Source organism: Pan troglodytes, chromosome 14 (assembly GCF_028858775.2).
Source record: "Pan troglodytes isolate AG18354 chromosome 14, NHGRI_mPanTro3-v2.0_pri, whole genome shotgun sequence".
Taxonomy (NCBI): Eukaryota; Metazoa; Chordata; class Mammalia; order Primates; family Hominidae; genus Pan; species Pan troglodytes.
The window spans coordinates 19,694,723-19,717,211 of record NC_072412.2 but is presented as its reverse complement, the minus strand read 5'-3'; the positions used below and the strand labels follow the sequence as shown (position 1 = coordinate 19,717,211).

The following is a 22,489-nucleotide window of genomic DNA, read 5'->3' as shown; positions in this document are numbered from 1 at the left end:
GTCTCGATCTCCTGACCTTGTGATCCGCCCGCCTTGGCCTCCCAAAGTGCTGGGATTACAGGTGTGAGCCACTGTGCCCAGCCTGGGCGTGGACTTTTAATCAGTTTTCTGGTGACAGTATATGCAACAGGTAGGTTTGGAGGTGAGAGACATTAGCTTCATAGCTGGCCCAGTACTGGAGAAGGAGAGTACCTCCAAGGGAAGAGGAGACCCGTGAATCTCTGATTAGGTCATGCTTTAAGCCAGCCCCAAGTGGACTCCAGACAAGGAGGTGACAAACTGTTTCTGTAAAGACCAGATAGTAAATATTGTAGGCTTTGCGGGTCATATGGTCTCTGTTTCAGCCTTTCGTTGTAAAGTAAAAGCAGCCATAGACAATCAATAAATAAATAGAGGTGGTTGTATTCCAATAAAACTTTAGGGATTAACACCGAACTTTGTTCATATAATTTTCAGAGTCACAAAATGTTATTTTAAAATTTTCCCAACTGTTTAAAAATGTAAAAACCATCTGGTATTAGTCTGTTTTCATGCTCCTAATAAAGACATACCTGAGACTGAACAATTTAACAAAGAAAAAGGTTTAATGGATTTATAGTTCACGCGGCTGGGGAGGCCTCACAATCATGGTTGAAGGTGAACGGCATGTCTCACAGAGTGGCCAACAAGAGAACTTGTGCAGGGAAACTCCGCTTTATAAAACCATCAGATCTCGTGAGACTTATTCACTGTTATGAGAATAGCATGGGAAATACCTGCCCCTGTGATTCAGTTATCTCCCACCAGGTCCCTCCCCCAACACATGGGAATTATGGGAGCTACAATTCAAGATGACATTTGGGTGGGAACACAGCCAAACCATATCACATCCTTATCTCACAGACCATATAAAAATAGGAGATGGGCCAGATTTGGCCTGTGGGCTGTAGTTTGCCCCCTGCTACCATAGACTTTTCAATTGTGTTATCATTTCATCTTTTATCCTGTAAAGCCAATTCCAACCCACTTGTAATTAAGAGAAAATCCCACGGTTCCTAATTGAAAGTCCTTTGTTCTATTTCTTGGGTATTTGTGTTTTAGGCCTTATTTTTAGATGCATCATTCAAGATTTTTAAAGTCCTTTCAGGCATCAGGACTGATGATGCTGAATGATGCAGGGTTGTGGATGAGTTTTTTTTGTTTTTTTTAAACCAGGTTAAAGGCTTTCCTGTTATCCTACTATGCTTAATTAAGAGCTGTATTTCTTAATATCATTGGTGCCTGATTAGATTTAACTTTTAGATACAGTCTGTAAGATTTTTGAACCAGAAAAACCTAAATAACTTATGACTGTTAGCAGTCACATTCTAGAAGAAGCAAATGTACTGAATTCTTATGTACCTAGGATTTTAAAGGAGTACATACAAATCCTTCCTCAATAGCAGGTACTTTATTTTTATAACACACACATTTAAGCTGAGTTAAATAGGCAGAACTGGTTGTACTTCTTTGGCAGGAAAAGGGAAGCTTAGGATATCTTGTGACCAACTACCTCTTCCTTCTCAAATAACTGGCAAATAACTTCAGGAAAATCCAGTTATGTCGTGTCATATTGCACCCCCTAGGAAGTACTGGATTCTTAGTCTTGAGTGACTTTTAAATAAAGCTACCTTTTTCTCTTTCTTAAATCACAAGATCTTCAAATGTACCATTCCCGCACAGAGAGTCCAAGGTAAAAGGACTGAGACCAAACTTTGTTTTTGTAAGTATTTTGGTCAGTGCAATGAGTTCTGAGACCAGGAGGTTAATGATTGTGAACTCTTGTCAACAGCAACACCATGTATGACCTGTGGTGCTTAGATGTTCAGAAACCCCAAGGTTAAAATGTCCCTGACCACATATCAGGCAAAAGGAATGTAAGGAAAACCAACTTAATCCTTTTGTCAAGAAGTATAAATGATGTATCTTTCCGATCGGGTTGCATTGACTTTTGGGTCCAAATAGCTTGTGTCCACAGGCATCTTCTCTGACACCCTGTTTTGTGGTCTTTGTCTACCACTGAAGGTCGTGGGCTCCCTCAGGACAGACCATACATCACACCCCCAGTGTCCCTCACTGTGCAGTGACGTGTGGTCTCTGTACTAGCCATTATGGATGCAGAAATAAGCAACAGGCACGTTTCCTGTCCCCAGAGCCTGAACCTGCTAGCCTGAACCTATTAGCTCAGCAATTGTTTTAACTGAGTCACAGGAACCTTTCTAGAGTCTCCTAAGGTAACGTTTCCAGTCATATTCCTCATACACTGTTTTCTCACCGTCTATTCCACCTTGCAGTTCGGCCCACTTCCCATATTCTGATTTATTTTTTTGTGTGTGTGAGATAGAGTCTCACTTTGTCACCCAGGCTGGAGTGCAGTGGCACGATCTTGGCTTACTCTAACTTCTGCCTCCTGGGTTCAAGCAATTCTCCTCCTTCAGCCTCCCGAGTAGCTGGGACTACAGGCATGTGCCACCACGTCCGGCTGATTTTTGTATTTTTTATTAGAGATGGGATTTTGCCATCTTGGCCAGGCTGGTCTCGAACTCCTGATCTCAGGTGATCTACCTGCCTTGGTCTCCCAAAGTGCTTGGATTACAGGCGTGAGCCACTGTGCCCAGCCATATTCTGATTCTTTTTTAACGTTTCATATTAGAAAATGTCATGTGGTTGAAATTTCACTACATCTGCATGAATATTCTGTGTGTGTTAGACCTATTAAAAACTAATGGTATTAAATAGTAGAAATGGTACATATGGATTCTGAACCTGTAAAAATGAACTTAAACGGGGGGAAGTTGATTTAAAAAAAATATTAAAACATTAGAAGATAAAAGAAATTATCACAACTCATACCATGCCAAGGGATCTTAGTGAACTTGAAAAACAAAAAGCTGTCATCTAAGACTAATCTTTTTCTGACAGGGTGGCACAATAAGAAACTTAAAACTTAGCATGTTTACATTTCATAATAGAAGGTCGCTTGACCTTGGAGAACCTCATTAGCAGATACTTTACTGCTTTGTCTTTGTTCACCATTGTATGCCCGGTGCTTGGCCTGCATTAGGTCTCAAGTAAGAAGTTTAGAGGATGAAGCTGTGTTTTAAGAAGAAAAGCAAATCCCAGCACTTTGGGAGGCCAAGGCAGGTGGATCACCTGAGGTCAGGAGTTCGAGACCAGCCTGGCCAATGTAGTAAAACCCCATCTCTACTAAAAATACAAAAAAATCAGCTGGGCGTGATGGTAGGCGCCTGTAATCGCAGCTACTCAGGAGGCTGAGGCAGGAGAATCGCTTGAACGTGGGAGGCAGAGATTGCAGTGAGCCAAGATTGCACCACTGCACTCCAGCCTGGGCGACAGAGCGAGACCCTGTCTCAAAAAAAAAAAAAAAAAAAAAAAGAAAAAGAAAAGAAAAGAAAAGAAAAAAGAAAAGCAAATCAAGTAAACAAAGTTGTAACACGGACCTACAGATCAGGAGTGTTTTAGTTCTTAAGATTTGGAGCTAGACTCATTTCCACGTAGCAGGTGGGCCATTCTAGTCCTCAAGGGACCAGGCCGCCCTGACTTAGGCTGTGTTGACATCTTGGTGACCACCCCAACTCCAGGAGCCAAACACACTGCCTTGTCTGGCCTAAGTCCCTATCTGAAATCGCCATCTTTAGGGGCCTGTACGCTTCGATCTTGGTTTCTCCACCATCTGTACATGGTCACCCTGGCACCCAGCTCCACCTAAAAGTGAATCATCTTTCTGAATGGACTAGGAGTTAATAAACCACCAGCAGTGATCCCTGAAACTAGGTAGGCCTGTACTGTGTCTCCTAAGTGACTGAATTTCTTGTGCTTGGACGCAGGCATTTCCAGTAACTGGGTCTCTGACCTGTTTTTAACTTGCTACCTAGGTCTCTGCCCTGGCCTAATCTTGAACTGTGTTTTGATCTGGATTGGTCTGTTCTCCTGATTTGAAACCTTTAGTTTTCCCACATACTGTTGGCCAGAATAACTGAGTATGGTCACAAATTGTTCCCGTCTCTGTCTGCACTCCCCTGTGCATTGTGACTTTGCTCCTCTCACCCCCTTACTCTGGGCTTAGCCACGGGCTTGCATCGGCCAGTCGGTTATTAGCACATGTGGCATGCACAGCAGAAGGCCTGGAAAGTGCATGTGCATTGAGATTCGTTCGCTTCCTGCTGGGGACCCTTCTTCCCTTCTCATCTGGTCAGCCCAGCCTAGTCAGCGGGAGGTGTGTGGCCCAGCTACCAGCCAGCACCATCCAGCACAGCACCGACTGCTAAACAGATGAGGGAAGCCATCCTAGACCAGCCCCCAGACAACCCACTACTCATTGCAGCCGCATGAGTGAGCCCAGCTGAGCCAGCCAAAATTATTAAAGCCCGTGTCTGTTGCCCAAAGTTCATGGCAGTGGCTGCGGGTTCAGCCGGGTTGTTCAATCTGACTTCCCTGTGAGTTCACAGATCCTGCTATCACTTAGCTGTCATTAGGACAGATCAAATAATTGCTTCATTTGCCTTATTTTTCTTCCCAAATAAAAATAGCCTTGTTTTATCTGATTTGTAAAAGTCATATATATGCTAATTATATATCCATAGTATTGGGGAGAAGCCAAAATATTAATACTTTAACTCTGGGCGGCAGGATTCCGAGTGATCTTGCTGCATATTCTGAGGCCGTGCGCTTCCGGTATGATCCTGCGCGCTTCCGGCATGATCCTGCGTGCTGTGCATCTAGACCAATGCACATTAGCAGTCATGGCTGGGCTATGAAGGTGTAGGTGCTGTCAAGGATTGGACTCAAGAATTGTGTGACTCCTACCTTGACTGGCCATTGTCTCCCTGTGAGGTTTCCAACAAGGTGAACAGGAAACCAAAGTACCCCATTTTTTAACCGGGCCTTGATACTTCAGTGTAAACTTTGGTGAAATTGATTGCCTTGACACTTAAGCAGGCCCTCTCCTCCCCTGTCTGTCTCCCTGCTACCCAGATCCCAGTGTTACCACTGGCCTGGAGGGAGGAGGGGAGGAGACCTTTTTTTTTGAGACGGAGTCTCGCTCTATCGCCCAGGCTGGAGTGCAGTGGCGTGATCTCGGCTCACGGCAAGCTCCTCTTCCCAGGATCACGCCATTCTCCTGCCTCAGCCTCCTGAGTAGCTGGGACTACAGGCGCCCGCCACCACGCCCAGCTAATTTTTTTTTTTTTGCATTTTTAGTAGAGATGGGGTTTCACCATGTTAGCCAGGATGGACTTGATCTCCTGACGTCGTGATCCACCCACCTCGGCCTCCCAAAGTGCTGGGATTACAGGTGTGAGCCACCTCGCCCGGCCGGAGGGAGGAGACCTGAGTGAGGAGGGAGAAGCGGGGAGGGCAGAGACCCGGATGGGCCACAGTGGCGTGGATCCAGGCAGGCAGACCCACAGCCCTCCTGTGCGACAGAAGGTAGTTTTCTTTCTTCCTACAGTGCATTTAAGTTCACATGCCTCACTACAAGGTTTGCAGATCCCGAAGTCTAAGGGGGCTGGGTGGCTAATGGGTGTGAATAATGGGGTGGGGTGGAGACCTGGGCAAACTGGAGGTAGTCTTTGGAGATAGGCATGCCAGATTTTTAAAACATTGTGCTGTCAAACGGAAGTCTGGAGCTACTCTTCTTAATGAAAACTTGAGTGTTCTGCCCTCTTCCCAACTTCAGAAACACCTGCCATGATTGTTAGTGTCCACACACTATCACCGTGCCACATGGACTGTGTGGTTGGGCTGTCTTCTGACTCTTTTGCATTGCAGTAACTTAATTAAAGATTTTTGTGCAGCCTCAACTTAACCTGCCCGTCTGGAGTTAGAGTGATCCCTGGGGCTGGAGTCGGGTGGAGTCTGGCTCAGCCCTCTGCCTCTGCATAATCAGGGCCTAGAAACAACAGCAATGTCAATGTCAAAGCAGACAGCACAACACAGCCATCCCATAAGGAAGCAATCCCTGGCCTTTCTATTTCCTCACTGCTCTCTGTTCTTTGCCTCCAGTGTGCTAGGATTTCTGTTGGCTGGAGATGAGGTAGACTCACCTCCTTAAGCTAATCTTACCTGATCTTCCATGTCTGCCCCATTCTTCCCCATCTTTAGCTCTTCAGGTCCTCAGACCTTCAGGAATAGGTGGGAGCCAAAGACCCTGCCAGAAATCCCCTTGGGAGTTCACTATAGGCTGGCACTGAGATTTCTGAAAGAAATGTTAGCCATGCCCTTTATTCCTCAGGAAGCTGCATTATACATGGAGTCATACTGTAGATAGAAAGCAGGCAGCACAGTGTGAAAATAAGTGAGCAGTGCAGAGGGATCCCGTGTGGCTCAGCGGTCCAGACTGTGAGCTTTGCAGTCAGATCTGGCTCAGCCTTCATAGCTGGCTAACTCACTCAATCTGTTTCCTCATCTGGGATATGGAGACATAATAATACCTTCCTCATAATGTGGTTTTGTTACCAAAACACCAACAGTTTGGTCTAGGTGCTGCTGCTCACAGCAGTGAAAGCCAATGACTGAAATGATGAGTACAGCCAAGGAAGAAGGCTTTAATCGGCTGCTGCAGCCAAGGAGATGGGAGTTCAGTCTCAAATCCATCTCCCTGACCACCTAAAATCAGGGGTTTATATAGCAGGAAAGAAATGTAGCACTGTGTAGGAAAACAGGAACTAGGGAGGGGCAAGGAAGCAATCATGGTGAATGAGGGGCCTGGAGTCTCATTGTATGGATGTGATGATCTGGTAAGTTTCAGTTCTTCAACACTTTTTTTTTTTGAGATGCCTGAAGTAATTTCCTGAGGAAAGAACTCAGATAAAACCAATAGAAATTTCAAGCTTTAAGGCAAAAAGGATCAATTTCTATGTTTACTGAAAAAATTGAGTGGGTTTCAGTCTCCCCTTGTTTATAGATTCCTCAACCATGGGGCATCTGGTCATCCATCTTTCTGTCTCCTTCCTGCTGAGGAGAGGCATTGTGGGCAGCTCCATACCATGGAAGACCTCATGACCATCCAGGAATCAAAGGCTAATCTAATACTAAAGTTTTTCTTCTGAAACACAATCTTTTTCTCCAGTCCACCACTTTCACAAAGACATCACAGCAGGACCAATCTACCTGCAAAATAAGCTTCAGTCCCATATACTTGGCCTGATTACCCACACAAAATGGAACAAGAATCACTGTTCTCATAGGCTCTCCTAAATCGGCTTTGCTAGAACCTCTCACAAGGCCATTTTAGTCAAAGCCCTGGGAAAACAACCAGTTCCTTCAACTGTGTCCCATTACCAAAGAAAACATGTTGTTATTAACTGTATGCAAACAAACACATTGCCATGAATTAAGAATACTCACAAATAGTTTATAAATTCTGGATAAATTAGAGAAATATGCCTCAAATTCTGTTTACAAAAGTATACTCTACTCACTATACTTAAAAGATATTTAAAGGATGACTCAAAAGAAAAAAATTCTTCAGACTCTGAAAAACAAAAAGAATGAGCAATATTTCAAACAAAAAAAGCCATAAAAGTTATTTCAGTCCTCCATTAGTTCCGTCCATGCAGACAACTCCTGCTCTGCTTCATGTTGAGTTAGCCATCTTTGTGAACACATCAGTGTTTCCATTAGTGCACTGGAAGTTTTCTCTCACATCCAATGGCACAATCTCCGAAGTTATCAGAAACTTGCATTCAAGAGTCCTTTTCATGAACTCCCCCCAAAGAAACAAGCCCTGGACAGTAGCTGATTACAAGTCACTTTTTGTGAAGAATCAACACAAAACAACAATTGTGGATGACAAAAGTCTTAGGACAACCACAGTTAAAGACACTGTTGACAAGGAAATTTGGTTATTTCTGTGGGATACAACAATTTAACATGAAAATCATAATTATTACTGACAACATATTAAGACATATCAGAATTATAAGAATCTAATATAATCCTGGAACACACTGACAACACATCTATATAAACATAACCAAAGGGAGCTAAACAACATCTCAGATTTGACAATGCTTCCTACGTTTTTTTTGTGTGTGTGTCAGAGTCTCGCTCTGTCACCCAGGCTGGAGTGCAGTGGCGTGATCTCGGCTCACTGCAAGCTCTGCTCTCGGGTTCACGCCACTCTCCTGCCTCAGCCTCCCTAGTAGCTGGGACTACAGGAGCCTGCCACCACACCCGGCTAATTTTTTTTTCATTTTTTTAGTAGAGATGGGGTTTCACCGTGTTAGCCAGGATAGTCTCGATCTCCTGACCTCACGATCCACCCGCCTCGACCTCCCAAAGTGCTGGGATTAAAGGCATGAGCCACTGCACCCGGCCACATTTTTTTTTTTTTTTTGAGACAGGGTCTCACTCTGTTGCCCAGGCTGGAGTGCACTGGTGCGATCTTGGCTCATTACAGTCTCTGCCCCCTGGGCTCAAGCAATCCTCTAACCTCAGCCTCCAGAGTAGCTGAGACTACAGGCATGCGCCATCACACCCAGCTAATTTTTGTATTTTTTGGGTAGAGATGGGGTTTTGCCATGTTGTCCAGGCTGGTCTCTTTACTCCTGGGCTCAAGCAATCTACCCATCTTGTCTTCCCAAAGTGCTGCAATTACAGGCAAGAGCCACCATGCCCGGCTTAAATAATTCTAACATAACACATAAGCCTAATATGCCTAATATGTCTCTCTTGGACTTCAGGGAACCTAATAGCTGAAAAAGTTAGTTTAAGGTCAGAGAATTTAGAACTTGATATTTTGCTGTTGGGAAGTCTGTCAAATATCAAAGGTTTTAAGACACTTGATATCACAAAATAGGATCAGAAGTCACTATAAAACAGTCATTCATTTGGCCAAAATTATAATACAAAAACATTTTCTCTTTGATAGGAGACTGAGTTTCCTAAACATTAAGACCTAGTAAAGACAGCATGAGGCCAGCTAAATCTGTCTTTCTCCTTCCCTCTATTTGTTTTCTTCTGTGGTTTTACTGAAAAGGTAAATAAAAATCTCTTATCTCTTACATGAAAATTTTGTTCAAAAGAGAAAAACAAATTTTACCTTTGTATGGTATATTATTAATGTTAATGCTAATTTTAATAAAACATTATAAATAAATCTAATCAGTTTGACCATAAGGTGAGATTTCCATAAACTTTATAACCTTTTATAATTTTATATTAAAGAGCAGATCAATGCTCCAAGAAAACCCTGTTATTCCGACACACGGGCCTAGACACTGGCTTTCCATTAGGCCGTGTGTGTGTAGTGTGTATATGATGTGTGTAGTGTGTATTGGTGTGCATAGTATGTATGTGGTGTGCGTAGTGTGTGTAAGTGGTGGGTATAGTGTGTGTATGAGGTATGTGCATGTGTGTGTAGTGTGTATATGGAGTGTGTGTAGTGTGTATGGTGGTGTGTGTGTAGTGTGTATATGGGGTGTGTGTAGTGTGTAGGGTGGCATGTATGTAGTGTGTATATGGGGTATGTGTAGTGTGTATGGTGGCGTGTGTATAGTGTGTATATGGGGTGTGTGTAGTGTGTATGGTGGTGTATGTGTGGTGTGTATGTACTGTGTATATGGGGTGTGTGTAGTTGTGTGTATGGTGTTGTGTGTATGTGTGGTGTGTGTGTAGTGTGTATAGGGTGTGTGTGTAGTTGTGTGTGTAGCTCTAGAGACAGAACTGTGACCAAAAGCATCAAAAATGTGATAAGTTCAATGCCAAAGTTATCAAAGTAAGACAACTAGTTTTCAATCCATCATTAAAAAATGGTAAATGAAAACATTAGTTTTGGAAATTCAATATGAGTATAAATCCTTATATTGTACTGTGTATATATGGTGTGTGTAGTTGTGTGTATGTGGTGTATGTATGGTGGTGTGTGTGTAGTATGTATATGTGGTGTGTGTAGTTGTGTGTATGGTGGTGTGTGTAGTGTGTATATGAGATGTGTGTGTAGTTGTATGTATGTGGTGTGTGTTTGGTGTGTGTAGGGCATATATGTGGTGTGTGTAGTTGTGTGTATGTGGAGTGTGGTGTGTAGTGTGTGTATGTGGTGGTGTAGTTGTGTGTATGTGGTGGTGTAGTTGTGTGTATGTGGTATGTATGTAGTTGTGTGTGGTGTGTGTAGTGCGTATATATGGTGTGTGTAGTGCCTATATGTGGTGTGTGTAGTTGTGTGTGTGTGGTGTGTGGTGTCTAGTGCGTATATGTGGTGTGTGCTGTGTGTAGTTGTGTGTATTGTGGTGTGTGTGTAGTGTGTATGGTGGTGTGTGTGTAGTGTGTATATGTGGTGTGTGTAGTTGTGTGTATGGTGGTGTGTGTGTAGTTGTGTGTGTGGTGGTGTGTGTGTAGTGTGTATATGTGGTGTGTGTAGTTGTGTGTATGTGGTGTGTGGGCACGCATGGCTCTCGCCTCTCAGGGTGTCCTCTATCTGAAGCCCCTGGTATCTGTAGCACCCCCCAACGGCCTCTTGTGTCTGGCCTATTGTGGTTGGATTTCTTTAGGAGTGGCACCGCTTTCAGTAAACTCTTGTCACCTCCCACTCCTCATTCACACTGTGTCCTCTTTGGTACCTGCAGATTCTGACCTTTTCCACGTCTCTCAGGAGCTATTGCGACTTGCTTTGCGTTGGCATTTTCCTTAACCCCATGCCTAAGTTTTAGCTTTCTCCACCTCATTCAATCATTTACCTGACTACTTTTGCAAGATTTCCAATTTTCCAAAAAATTAGCATATTTTGTCCATTTTGTCTCCCAATAATCTCTGACCTTGTGGGCCTACACTTTTTTTTTTTTTTTTTTTTTTTTTGAGACAGGGTCTTGCTCTGGTGCCCGGGCTGGAGTGCAGTGGCATGATCTCTGCTCACTGCAGCCTCCACCTCGGGGGCTCAAGTGATCCTCCTACCTCAGCCTTTTTGCCATGTTGCCCAGGCTGGTTTCAAACTCCTGAGCACAAGAGATCTGCCTGCCTCGGCCTCCCAAAGTGTTGGGATTATGGGTGTAAGCCACCACACCAGGCACAGGTCTATGCTTTTAAAAAAAGATCCATTATTAGCCTGGTTTTACTAAGGTTTCTGGAGGGAGCAGAGATAAATAGATGTGCTTTATGTTACTGTGTGTAATTCAAAGTCCAGGACCTAGATTATTTCATGAATTAACTGGAATATATTAGCCAAAACGATTTTCTAAGTCATTCTGTAAAATCTATGAGCTCGTTATACCCTAAATCGACTTATTTCTAAATTCTAGTTCTCATGAAGTTTGGCCATCTTTGCCATTTTAACGTGTATAATAGTTGAGTAGCATTAAGTACGTTCACATGGTTGTGCAATCTGCAGAGCTTTTTCATCTTGTAAAACTGAACTCTGTGCCCATTAAACAACTCTTCTTTTGTGCCTCTGCCAGCCCCTGGCATCCACCATTCTACTTTCTGTCACTGTGAGTTTGACTGCTCTGGGTACCTGTTGTAAGTGGAGTCATATGGCATCTGTCCTTTTGTGTCTGGCTTATTTCACTTAAGCATAATGTTAAGCAAAAGTTCATCCTAGGCCGGGCGAGGTGGGTCACACCTGTAATCCCAGCACTTTGGGAGGACAAGGCAGGTGGATCACCTGAGGTTAGGAGTTCAAGACCAGCCTGGCCAACATAGAGTGAAAACCCGTCTCCACTAAAAAATACAAAAATCAGTTGGGTGTGGTGGTGCATTCCTGTAGTCCCAGCTATTTGGGAAGCTGAGGCAGGAGAATCGCCTGAAGCCGGGAGGGGGAGGTTGTAGTGAGCTGAGACTGCGCCACTGCACTCCAGCCTGGCATATGACATATGACAGGACTTCCTTCCCCTGTGGGGCCGAATAAGATTCCACCGTAGGTGTGAAACCATGTTTTGTTTATCCCTCCATCTGTTGGTGGACTTTTGGATTGCTTGCTTCTTCTGTTGTTGACAACACTGCTATGAACATGACTGTGCAAATCTCTCTTTGCGATCCCGCTTCAGTTCTTTTGGATATATGCACAGCAGTGGGGTTCCTGGATCATATGGTGGCTCTATTTTTAACTTTTTGAGTTACCACCATACGTTTTCCACAGCAGCTGTGCCGTTTCCACATTCCCGTCATCAGTGCACAAGGTTCCAATTTCTTCAGTCTTTTTTAAAAATAAATACATGCTCCTTTTGAGTACATTTCAAAGATAGAAACATTAAAAAAAATTAAAATCACCCATACCCTGTCCTACCGTGAGAATTGTTAACATTTCCTTTTCTCTAATTTTAAGTAAAAATTTAACTTTACTGGTTAGGAGCCAGTATTTTGAGTCCTAGTGTTAGGCTGACCTCTAGAGGTAGAACTGGCACATTGCAGCCTTCTACTAGTGCCTCTAACCTGACGTTAACTGTTAAGTGTGGCAATGCCACAGCCTGGTATGTGTGTGGCATTTGAAAATCCCGGTTGATTGGCACATCTTTTCTAGGTGTTTATGTACGTCTTCTACAAAGCTTGATGCAGAAGTTCTTCCAAAAGAATAAAAAAAATTGGAATTAATCTAACTGGGACAAAATGTTGCCAAAAGGCTGGGTTTGATTTGTGGCATGTGGATTTGTTGGCCCTAAAGAGAACACAGGGGTCTGTCTGCAGATGTCGGAAGCTCCTCCGCAGCTTTCACTGGACGTCCCTCGGGACCACACAGCAGGGTCCTGGAGTTTGCAGTTGGCTGATGGGTTAATGTGTGACCGTGTCTCTCCCTCATGCCCAGGTTCTCTGTCCTACCTGTGTGTGCTGCCCAGGGAGGAAGGGCCTGAGGCAGAACCACCACTGCACATTCCTCAGCCTGAGTCTGCTCTGAAAGAGGCGAGTGGTTGTGTCTTTTCTTGCCACTGCTTGCTGTCTCCATGGGACATTCTCATTCTGGGGTGGTCCCTGGAGGATCGAGGAACAAGAGACTCCTGTTCTCCCATTATCTGTCTAATCTCACGCAGTACTTTTGGGAAAAAAGGCTAAAAGTTTGCTTTGGATTAGTGGAAAGGTTTGAAGACGCACAGCTGGCCTACTAAGGCTTGGAGCAGGTGCTCTGAGCACATCAGGCGCTCAGACATAGTTTCCTAAAGGATGCAATGGTTACTCACTATGCTCCCAGACCTTGGCATCCAGAGACCCTGTGTGTGTTCAGTGGAAAGATGGTTGTGTGAGGCTGGGATGATGGCGCTAAGAGATTCATTTAGGTTTTGTTTACTTAAAAAGTGACAAAGAGGATTGGCGGTGGTTAGTTCTGGAGGGTGGAGAGATGAGGATGTTTATTATTCTTTCTACATTTAAAATTTCTTAAATAAATTATGAAAAGGAAATAGTCTTAGAAAAGCAATGGGCGCAGTATTAAACATCTCACTTATTCCTCCGTAACACAAAAAACTTTCAATTAAGCTGAAGTGAGTTTTTGCTTGGTAGCTACAAATAGCTCTTCTGCCATATGAATGTTTTTCTTCTGGTTGTGTTTATGGGCAGTGTGGTTGTCTTTTACCAATGTTGACTCCAAGGCTTAGCCACTGCTGCAGGTCAAACTTATATAAATCGTATAGTTAAAAACTGAAAAATTCAAATGTGTTGTAATCTCCAAACAAAGTCTGCGCTAGGCCCTTTCAGGCTATAAAGGACAGGGTACTCTGATTTCTGCTCTTGATGAGGGTTGATTGTGATACCAGGCGAGGGAGTAAGAGATACAGGACACCATCTCTGCGGCTGCATCTTTGTCGCAGAAACAGACATTGTTCAGGGGACACCTGAGCCTCTGATAGTCAGCCAGTGGCTCTGGAAGCTCACAGCAGTTATAGGGTGGCTGTGTCCTTTTCTAAAGTCCTGACTTTTTATGGCCTGTGCTCATGGTGACTCCACTACGGGCTGTGTTTCTGTTGCTCCTTCCTGCCCTCAACCAGTCTGCCCACTGTGGAAGTCTGCATTTCTTCTCCTTCTCCTTCTCCTTCTTTCTTTCTTCTTCTTCTTCCTCTTCTTCTTCTTCTTCTTCCTCTTCCTCTTCCTCTTCCTCCTCCTCCTCTTCTTCCTCTTCTTCCTCTTCTTCCTCTTCCTCCTCTTCCTCCTCTTCCTCCTCTTCCTCTTCCTGTTCCTCTTTCTTCTTCTTCTTCTTCTTCTTCTTCTTCTTCTTCTTCTTCTTCTCCTTCTCCTTCTCCTTCTCCTTCTCCTTCTTCTTCTTCTTTTCTTCTTCTTTTCTTCTTCTGGAGTTTAGCTCTGTCACCCAGGCTGGAGTACAGTGGCGTGATCTCGGCTCACTGAAATTTCCACCTCCCAGGTTCAAGTGATTGTCCTGCCTTAGCCTCCTAAGTAGCTGGGATTACAGGGATGTGCAGCCTCACCTGGCTAATTTTTGTATTTTTAGTAGAATCGGGGTTTCACCATGTTTGCCAGGCTGGTCTCAAACTCCTGAGCTCAGGTAATCTGCCTGCCTCAGCCTCCCAAAGTGCTGGGATTACAGGTGTGAGCCACCGCGCCTGGCCTGGGTCTGCATTTCTGACCGCCCTGTCGCTATAGGGCTCAGGCTTCCCTTGGGCTGGTTACTGCAGCCACCACTGGCTGCCTATGGGCCTCTGCCATTGGCCCAGATTCCCATGTGGGGTCCAGTCCGTGGAAGTCATGGTAGTAAGCTCACATGGCAATAAGGTAATGGAGAATTTCAGAGGCCTGCCTCGGAGCACCAGTTCCAAGGGGTGCTTGACAGCCACAGCTGGCGGCTGCTCAGTCTTGCTAATCTAGAGCTTCGATTGTAACAGCCAGCCCGAGTCTGTGCAAGATGGGAATCTAATTGGAGATCTCTGACGGAAGCTAGAGTTCTCTAACAGCTACATCATTGACGAAAAAGAGAACTTGGATCCCCTAAATGGAGGGTCACCGGTGGGGGCATTGACTCTGAGTGGAGGGGAGGAAGAGTTTCTCTGAGAATTTATAACCATAGAGCAATCCTCAAATTCATACTACCTGTGTCATCTGGAAAACCCCCAAGCCAAGAATTCAGATTGGTTCCTTGGTTGGTAGCGCCCCCAAGTGCCTGGCAGGAGCAAATTGCATATCATCCTCAGAACAATACACCTGCAACCACAGTTAGATGTCCAGATTTTTGGCATAGCTTTGGATGAGCCAGAACTTTACATGGCAAATGGGACGTTGCAGATGTAATTGAATTAAGAATGGCAAGATGGGGAGATTATCCTGGAATAGCTGGCTTGGCCTGGTGTAATCACATGGGTCCTTAGAGGGATAAAGGGAGGAAGGAGACATGATGACAGAAACAGGTGGGGCAGGGGTGGCTGGCTATGGAGGGGGAAGGGGTCATGAGCCACGGATGCAGGCAGCCTCTAGAAGCTGAGACAGGCGAGGAATGCATTCTCCCTGAAACCTCCAGAAGGAGTGCGTTCCCTGCCGACGCTTTGATGTTAGTCTACTTGGGATTTCTGACCTCTAGAACTGTAAGATAATACATTTGTATTGTTTAAGCCACTGTTTGTGATAATTTGTTACAGTAGCAATAAGATATTAATGCTACTGCTTTATTGAGATAAATTTACATGTCATACAATTGACTCATTTGACACGTCCAATTCAGTGGTTTTATAGTATGTTTACAGAGTTGTGTAACAACATTTTCAAAGATGGATCAAAACATACTACACAGTGAATGATAAATGAGCTTTGGATCACGTGGTGCTCTCTTTTCCTGAATAAAGCCACTCCAGAGGCACAGTCTGTGTTCAGGGAAGTGTGCTGAGTGCTGTTGATGCTGAATCGCAGGACCCTGTAGGACCCATGAATGTCTGCGTTTCCTTTTTACCTTAATAGAGGAACCTTTTCTCATGACCCTTTTTGTTATATTTCCCTCCATGATGTTTCAAATATCTATTTACTGGCACTTACCTTGGACCAGTTCTTTTTTGATTTAGCTATTAGAAATCTTAAATTTCTAATCTGTTGCTAAGACACCTCACAGTACCCTATGCAACTAGTAAACTTCCAGATGAACTGGCCAAGACACATATTTGGTTTTGTATATTTTTCACTAACTTACTTTTGTTTTTTGCTTGCTTGTTTTTTGAGACAGGGTCTCGCTCTATCACCCAGATTGGAGTACAGTGGCACAATCATGGCTTACTGCAGCCTCCACCTCCTGGGCTCAAGTGATTCTCCCACCTCAGCCTCCCAGGTAGCTGGGACTACAGGTGTGCACCATCATGCCCAGCTAGTTTTTGTATTTTTTGTAGAGACGAGGTTTCACCATGTTGCCCAGGCTGGTCTCAAACTCCCATCCTCAAGTGACCCGCCTGCCTTGGCCTCGCAAAGTGCTGGAATTACAGGCGTGAGACACTGTGGCTGGCCTCACTAACTTTATAAGCCCCTAATTCAAGGAATTTGTTCTATATGAAAATTTGAAAATGCCTGCTCACTGGGGATGGTGGTCCAGGATATTTGGTACTTAACACTGAGTTGTTTTGTGGGTGATGAGATCTGAGCAGGGATCAGTATGTTTGTCCTTATAATTCTCCAAAATAAGATAGCTGTTTTATGGCCCTATTTTAAGATAAGTAGATTTTTTTTAGGCTGATATATTACGAATCTTCCAAATTACTTATATGAGAAAAACATCTCAAAGATTCTCTCCTTCCTTTTAAAAAAATTTAGGGCCAGGTGCTGTGGCTCACGCTTATAATCCCAGCACTTTGGGAGGCCAAGGCAGGAGGATCAGTTGAGCCCAGGAGTTAGAGATCAACCTGGGCAACGTGGCGAAACCCCGTCTCTACCAAAAAATACAAAAAATTGGTCAGGCGTGGTGGCACGCATGTGTAGTCCCCGCTACTTGGGAGGCTAAGGTGGGAGATCACTTGATACTGGGAGGTCGAGGCTATGGCGAGTCATGATTGTGCCACTGCACTCCAGCCTGGGCGACAGAGCAGGATCCTGTCTCAAAAAACAAAACAAAACAAAAAATCAAAACAAAACAAAACAAAACCCAAAAAGCAAAAATATATTAAGAATTTTAAGAAGCTAACAGCAGAGCAGTAAACCCAGCACAGGCCCTTCTGAGCATGGTGGCCCGGGTGACCGCACAGACCACATGCCCCGAAGCCTACTCTGCTATAAGGTACCTTCTTTCAATCCTTCCATCCCAGGGGACTGACCCAAGGAAGAGGATTAAGAACCACTGTTTTCCAACATGTCCCCCCCACCCCATCCCCTGCCGTGAGGATTGTTTCATTTTAAAAAAAGTAATTAAGGTTTTAAATTGTGGTAAAGTGTATGTAATAAAATTTCCCTTAATATTTTAAGTATATTAAGTATATTTACATTGTTGTGCTACCATCGCCATCATTCATCTCCAGCATGTTTTCATCTTCTCAAATTGAAACTCTGGACCCATTAAACGTTAACTCCCCATTCCTCAACCTCCAGCCCCTGGCAGCTACCAACATTCTAGTTCTGTCTCTGTTATTATTTTTTCGAGACAGAGTCTCACTCTGTCGCTCAGGCTGGAGTGCAGTGGTGCTACCATAGCTCACTGCAACCTCTGCCTCCTGGGTTCAAGCGATTCTCCTGCCTCAGCCTCCTGAGTAGCTGAGATTACAGGCGTGCGGCACAATGCCAAGCTAATTTTTCGTATTTTTAGTAGAGATGAGGTTTCACCATGTTGGCCAGGCTGGTCTCGAACTGCTGACCTCAAGTGATCCACCCACCTCGGCCTCCCAAAGTGCTGGAATTACAGGAGTGAGCCACCTAGCCTGGCCTGCCTCTATTATTTTGACTGCTCTAGATACCTCTTCTGGGTGGAATCACACAGTATTTTTCCTTTTGTGACTGGCTTATTTCACTCAGCATAATGTCCTCAAGGTTCATCCATTTTGTAGCGTGTGACAGAATTTCCTTCCTGTTTACTGCTGAATAATATTCTGTTGTGTGTATGTACCACTTTTTTTATCTACTCATCTATTGATGGATGCTTAGGTTGCTTCTAGCTCCTGGCTATTGTGAATAATGCTGCTGTGCACATGGGTGTACAAAAATCTCTTGGAGACCCTGCTTTCCATTATTTTGGGTTTATACCCAGAAGCTGAATTGCTGGATCATACTGTAATTCTGTTTTTGGGAACTGCCATATCTGTTTTCCATAGCGGTTGCACCATTTTACAGTCTTACCAGCAGTGCACAATGGTTCCAGTTTCTCCACATCCTTGACAACAATTGCTAGTTTCTATTTTTGGTAGCCCCTAATGGGTATGAGGTGGTATCTCGCTGTGGTTCTGCTTGGCATTTCCCTGATGATTCCTGATGTTGAGCTTTATCTGTTTTTAAATGTGGTGTTGAATACTCACAGTGATCCTTCTCTCTGCCTTTCCAGAAAGGAGATGAAGTTGCTGGAGCAGGCAGGTTCTCTGAAAGGCTCCCTGAGTGTAGAAGAGCAGCTGTCACTCATCAGTGGTTGTCCCAATATCCAAGAAGCAGTAGAGGGCGCCATGCACATTCAGGTGAGTGAAGGACACTGGCGCCGCATCTGTGGGGCCTGAGACATTGTCTCCCAGCCTCTCCGGAGGAACAGGGCAGGATACAGAGCAGTGGCAGGTGTGGGCATTTTGCATCTTCAAGGGCAGGATTTTGTTTTATGTGATAGGAAATGTGGTCCTCAAAACACCCTCTATACTGGGTTCTCATCAAACTAGCGTGACAATGTTCTGTTTCAGGAGACCAATGCCTTATCCGCGAGGCCACTAGGGATTCTGGTGACAATGTTGTATTTTAGAGGCATTAACAGTTTTAGCAAAAATAGGTTTTCTGGACTGCTAATACTATTTTATTTTGTTTTATCATCTTATCAAATGACAGATTATATTATTGTTCTCATATGTATTTGAGCAAAAGTTTACATCATCAAAAAGAAAACCTTTCACTTGCATGTAGCCTTTCCAACAACTTTACTTTAAAAAAGAGAAATCCTCATGAGGGTTGTTTGCACAGCGGGATGAGCCTGGAGAGGTGAGTGGTCCCTGCAGGTGGAGCTGGGAGCAGCCCCTGTGGCTTGGCCCTCTTTCCAGGCATCCCGCTCCTGAAGCTCCTGTGCCCACGCACAGGCCCTGCCCTGTTGAAGAATCCTGAGGCATACCCTTGTCTTTTCAAAGGCTGCACTTACTGCTATAAGGTTTATGCAAATTTACCTAAAGCTAAAAGAGTCATTATTCCCAATATCTTTCCTTGATATTTTGTGTTCTGAGATTTGCACATTTCACGTCGTTACTCTGTTGATATTCTAGCTGAGAATTTGGAAGCAAACCGAAAAGGCTGTGTGTGTTCTCTGGTCAGTTGCTGCTCTAAGATTCGGGTCAAATACAGAAGATGGAAATTTTAGGTCTCTATGACTCTAAAATTCTTAAAATTGTTAAATTTCTCAATTTGCTAAAAATTCATTAAACAAATGTGTGTCACAACAGAACACAAGGAGAGGACTGTTTTTCAACTTCTTATCTCTTTCTAATATATTATCCTCTATCTCTTGATATGGTGAAGTTTGTATGAAGTTGAAGGGACTTTAAAGAGACCTGAGGGCTCCTAATGAGTTCCCAGTGCCACCTGTTTCTACCCTTAGTTGCGGGTGCTGTAAGAGGAGTTGCTTCTGAAGAGCACAGACGCTCTCCAGGCCTGGTCTTGGCAGAGAAGCTTCTTTCACATGAATTTAGTTTTATTTTTTATTTTTTTGAGACAGAGTCACTCTGTTGGCCCAGGCTGGAGTGCAGTGGTGTGATCTCGGCTCATTGCAGCCTCCACTTCCTGGATTCAAGCGATTCTCCTGTCTCAGCCTGCGGAGTGGCTGGGATTACAAGCGTGCACCACCACACCCAGCTAATTTTTGCAGTTTTAGTAGAGACAGGGTTTCACCATGTTAGCCAGGCTGGTCTCAAACTCCTGACCTCAAGTGATCCGCTGGCCTTGGCCTCTCAAAGTGCTGGGATTACAGGCGTGAGCCACTGTAAACTGCATGAGTTTAGTTTTTTTTTCTTTTTTGTTTTTTGTTTTTTTTTGAGATAGAGTCTCGCTCTGTCACCCAGGCTGGAGTTCAGTAGTGTGATCTTGGCTCATTGCAACCTCCGCCTCCTGGGTTCAAGCGATTCTTGAGCCTCAGCCTCCCAAGTAGCTTGGATTATAGGCATAAACCACTGCTCCCAGCCATGAGTTTAGTTTTTAAGGCAAGTATTTAGTTATATAATGTGATTGAAATATGAATAAGTGATCTATTATTATAATATTTCTACTTTCACATTTCACAGAATGCTTTTGTTCAAACTCTGGGCTGATATCTCCAACTTCAGCATGTTTGTCTTCATTACAATCACTTTTTTGAGTCTCTCTGAACAGAGTTCCCAGACTATGTTACCTTTGCGTCTTGGAGATGTTTGCTATGCAGAGCTTTTTGAACCCATCTACAATGCTGGCACTGCAAATTTTATCCCCAGCCTCAAAGACTAATTCTCAAACATTTAGGTGTTTTTTCCTTTTGTAATAATACACTTGTGATTCCATAGTATGGCAACTTGCTGTGCCTTTTTTTTTTCCTTTAAAGAATCTTTCTATAGCTACTTTATAAATTTCCTAGCAGTAACAATTGTAAAGTCATCCCCTAGGAATAATTCATCTATCCATGTTAAATTTCTTTGTCTCCCCATCCCATTTTTTTTGATAGTTTATCATATGATTTCTATAAACATCCAAAACTACCCTAACTGAATTAGTTCTGGTTAATGTGTCTCCCTCAAAGAGTATATTGTTTTTTATAAAGTGGTGAACCCTCCATAATATGAGAACATTATAATAGACTTGGGTAATAAGGCAAGTTTTTCTGTTAAAGAGTAATTTGGGGGGAATATGTGAATTTAGAAGGTATGTAAAGTGCTTACATGGTACTTGGCACACAGAAAATGCTCAGGAAATGGTAATTATTTTATAATGTGGCCATTTATACCAATTTTGGTAATAAAGAATGACATGGGGCAGTATATGGCGTTCTGTACATGGTTGGCACTAGTGAAAACTGCTCTTTAACTACAGTCTATCTTTATTTTATAGATTAAATGAGTGTATTTACAAGGCATGACGTGTTGAGCCATATCCATTATGTAGAACACAGAGCCAAGCGGGACTTGGACAGGAAACTAGAGAAGGATGATGTAAACTAGTAGGTTTAATTCCTATGAGAGTTTATATTCTTCAGAAATTGTTGTACCTCCAGTACCAGAGAGAGGAGTGGGTAGGAATAGTTCTGACCGGGAGGCTTCGGGAAGGTTTAATGCAGGTAGGATTAGAGCTTGTCTTGACTTTTGACAAGTGGATTTTGGGGGTGGGGGTGGGAGGATTGTGTGGGAGGAAGAGATGAATGAGATGAGAAGTCCCTTTGAGGATGTTTGTAAGGCCACATTACAGACCCATTGGAAAGGTAGGAAAGGCTGGTCCAAGGTGGAAACCAAGTCGCCATGCTATGAATGCCAACCTGAAGAATTACTTAGGTGAATTGAGTAATACACAGTGCTTAGAGGAGTACACGAAGAGAAGCACCATTTATGTGTTTCTTTAAAGAAATAAAGATGAAGGCTGGGTGTGGTGGCTCATGCCTGTAATCCCAGCACTCTTGGGAGGCTGAGGGTGGCGGATTGCTCGAGCTCAGGAGTTCAAGACCAGCCTGGCCAATACGGTGAGACCTCATCTCTACTGAAAATACAAAAACTTAGCCAGGTGTGGTGGCATGTGCCTGTGATCCCAACTACTTGGGAGGCTGAGGTGGGAGGATTTCCTGAGTCTGGGAGGTGGAGGTTGCAGTGAGCCGAGATCAGGCCACTGCACTCCAGCCTGGGCAACTGGAGTAAGACTCCATCTCAAAAAACAAACAAACAAACAAACAAACAAACAAAATATTGTGAGTCCTGAAGAAAAAATAATTATAAAAAAAATAAAGAACTAAAGGGTTTGGATTTCAATCTATGTCCTGATTAGAATCCTGCAAGGAAGGTATTTAGTAGGAGAATGAAATGAATCAGAAGGAAAGATGAGTAAGAAAAAAGAATCAGCAGTTCATTTTTGCCAGTTAACTGATTTTCTTGGGCATGTTTACACATTTCTTTTCTTTTCTTTCTTTCTTTTTTCTTTGAGATGGAGTCTGGCTCTGTTGTCCAGGCTGGAGTGCAGTGGCGTGATCTCGGCTCCCTGCAACCTCCACCTCCTGGGCTCAAGGGATTCTCATGCCTCAGCCTCCTGAGTAGCTGGGATTACAGGCATGTGCCACCACACATGGCTAATTTTTTGTGTACATTTTTTAATAGAGATGGGGTTTCACCATGTTGGCCCGGCTGCTCTCTAACTCCTGACCTCAAGTGATCCACCTGCCTCCCCCTCCCAAAGTCCTGGGATTACAGGCATGAGCCATTGCACCCAGCCTACACAT

At 43.9% G+C, this 22,489-nt stretch overlaps 1 protein-coding gene across 5 annotated transcripts in view; it reads left to right on the top strand.

The window, feature by feature from the left end:
- The window catches only part of CRYL1 (crystallin lambda 1), a 122,428-nt gene that overhangs the window by 18,245 nt on the left and 81,694 nt on the right, over window positions 1-22,489 (top strand). For 4 of the 5 annotated variants that reach the window (XM_001147202.7, XM_001147059.7, XM_009426694.4 and 1 more), the window contains one exon: window positions 18,407-18,533. In XM_001147202.7, coding sequence (XP_001147202.1) covers window positions 18,407-18,533 — 127 coding nt within the window. Of the gene's footprint in view, window positions 1-4,728; window positions 4,885-5,238; window positions 5,333-18,406; window positions 18,534-22,489 lie in introns of those variants that run through there. The other variant, XM_063792421.1, reaches the window with a different exon arrangement.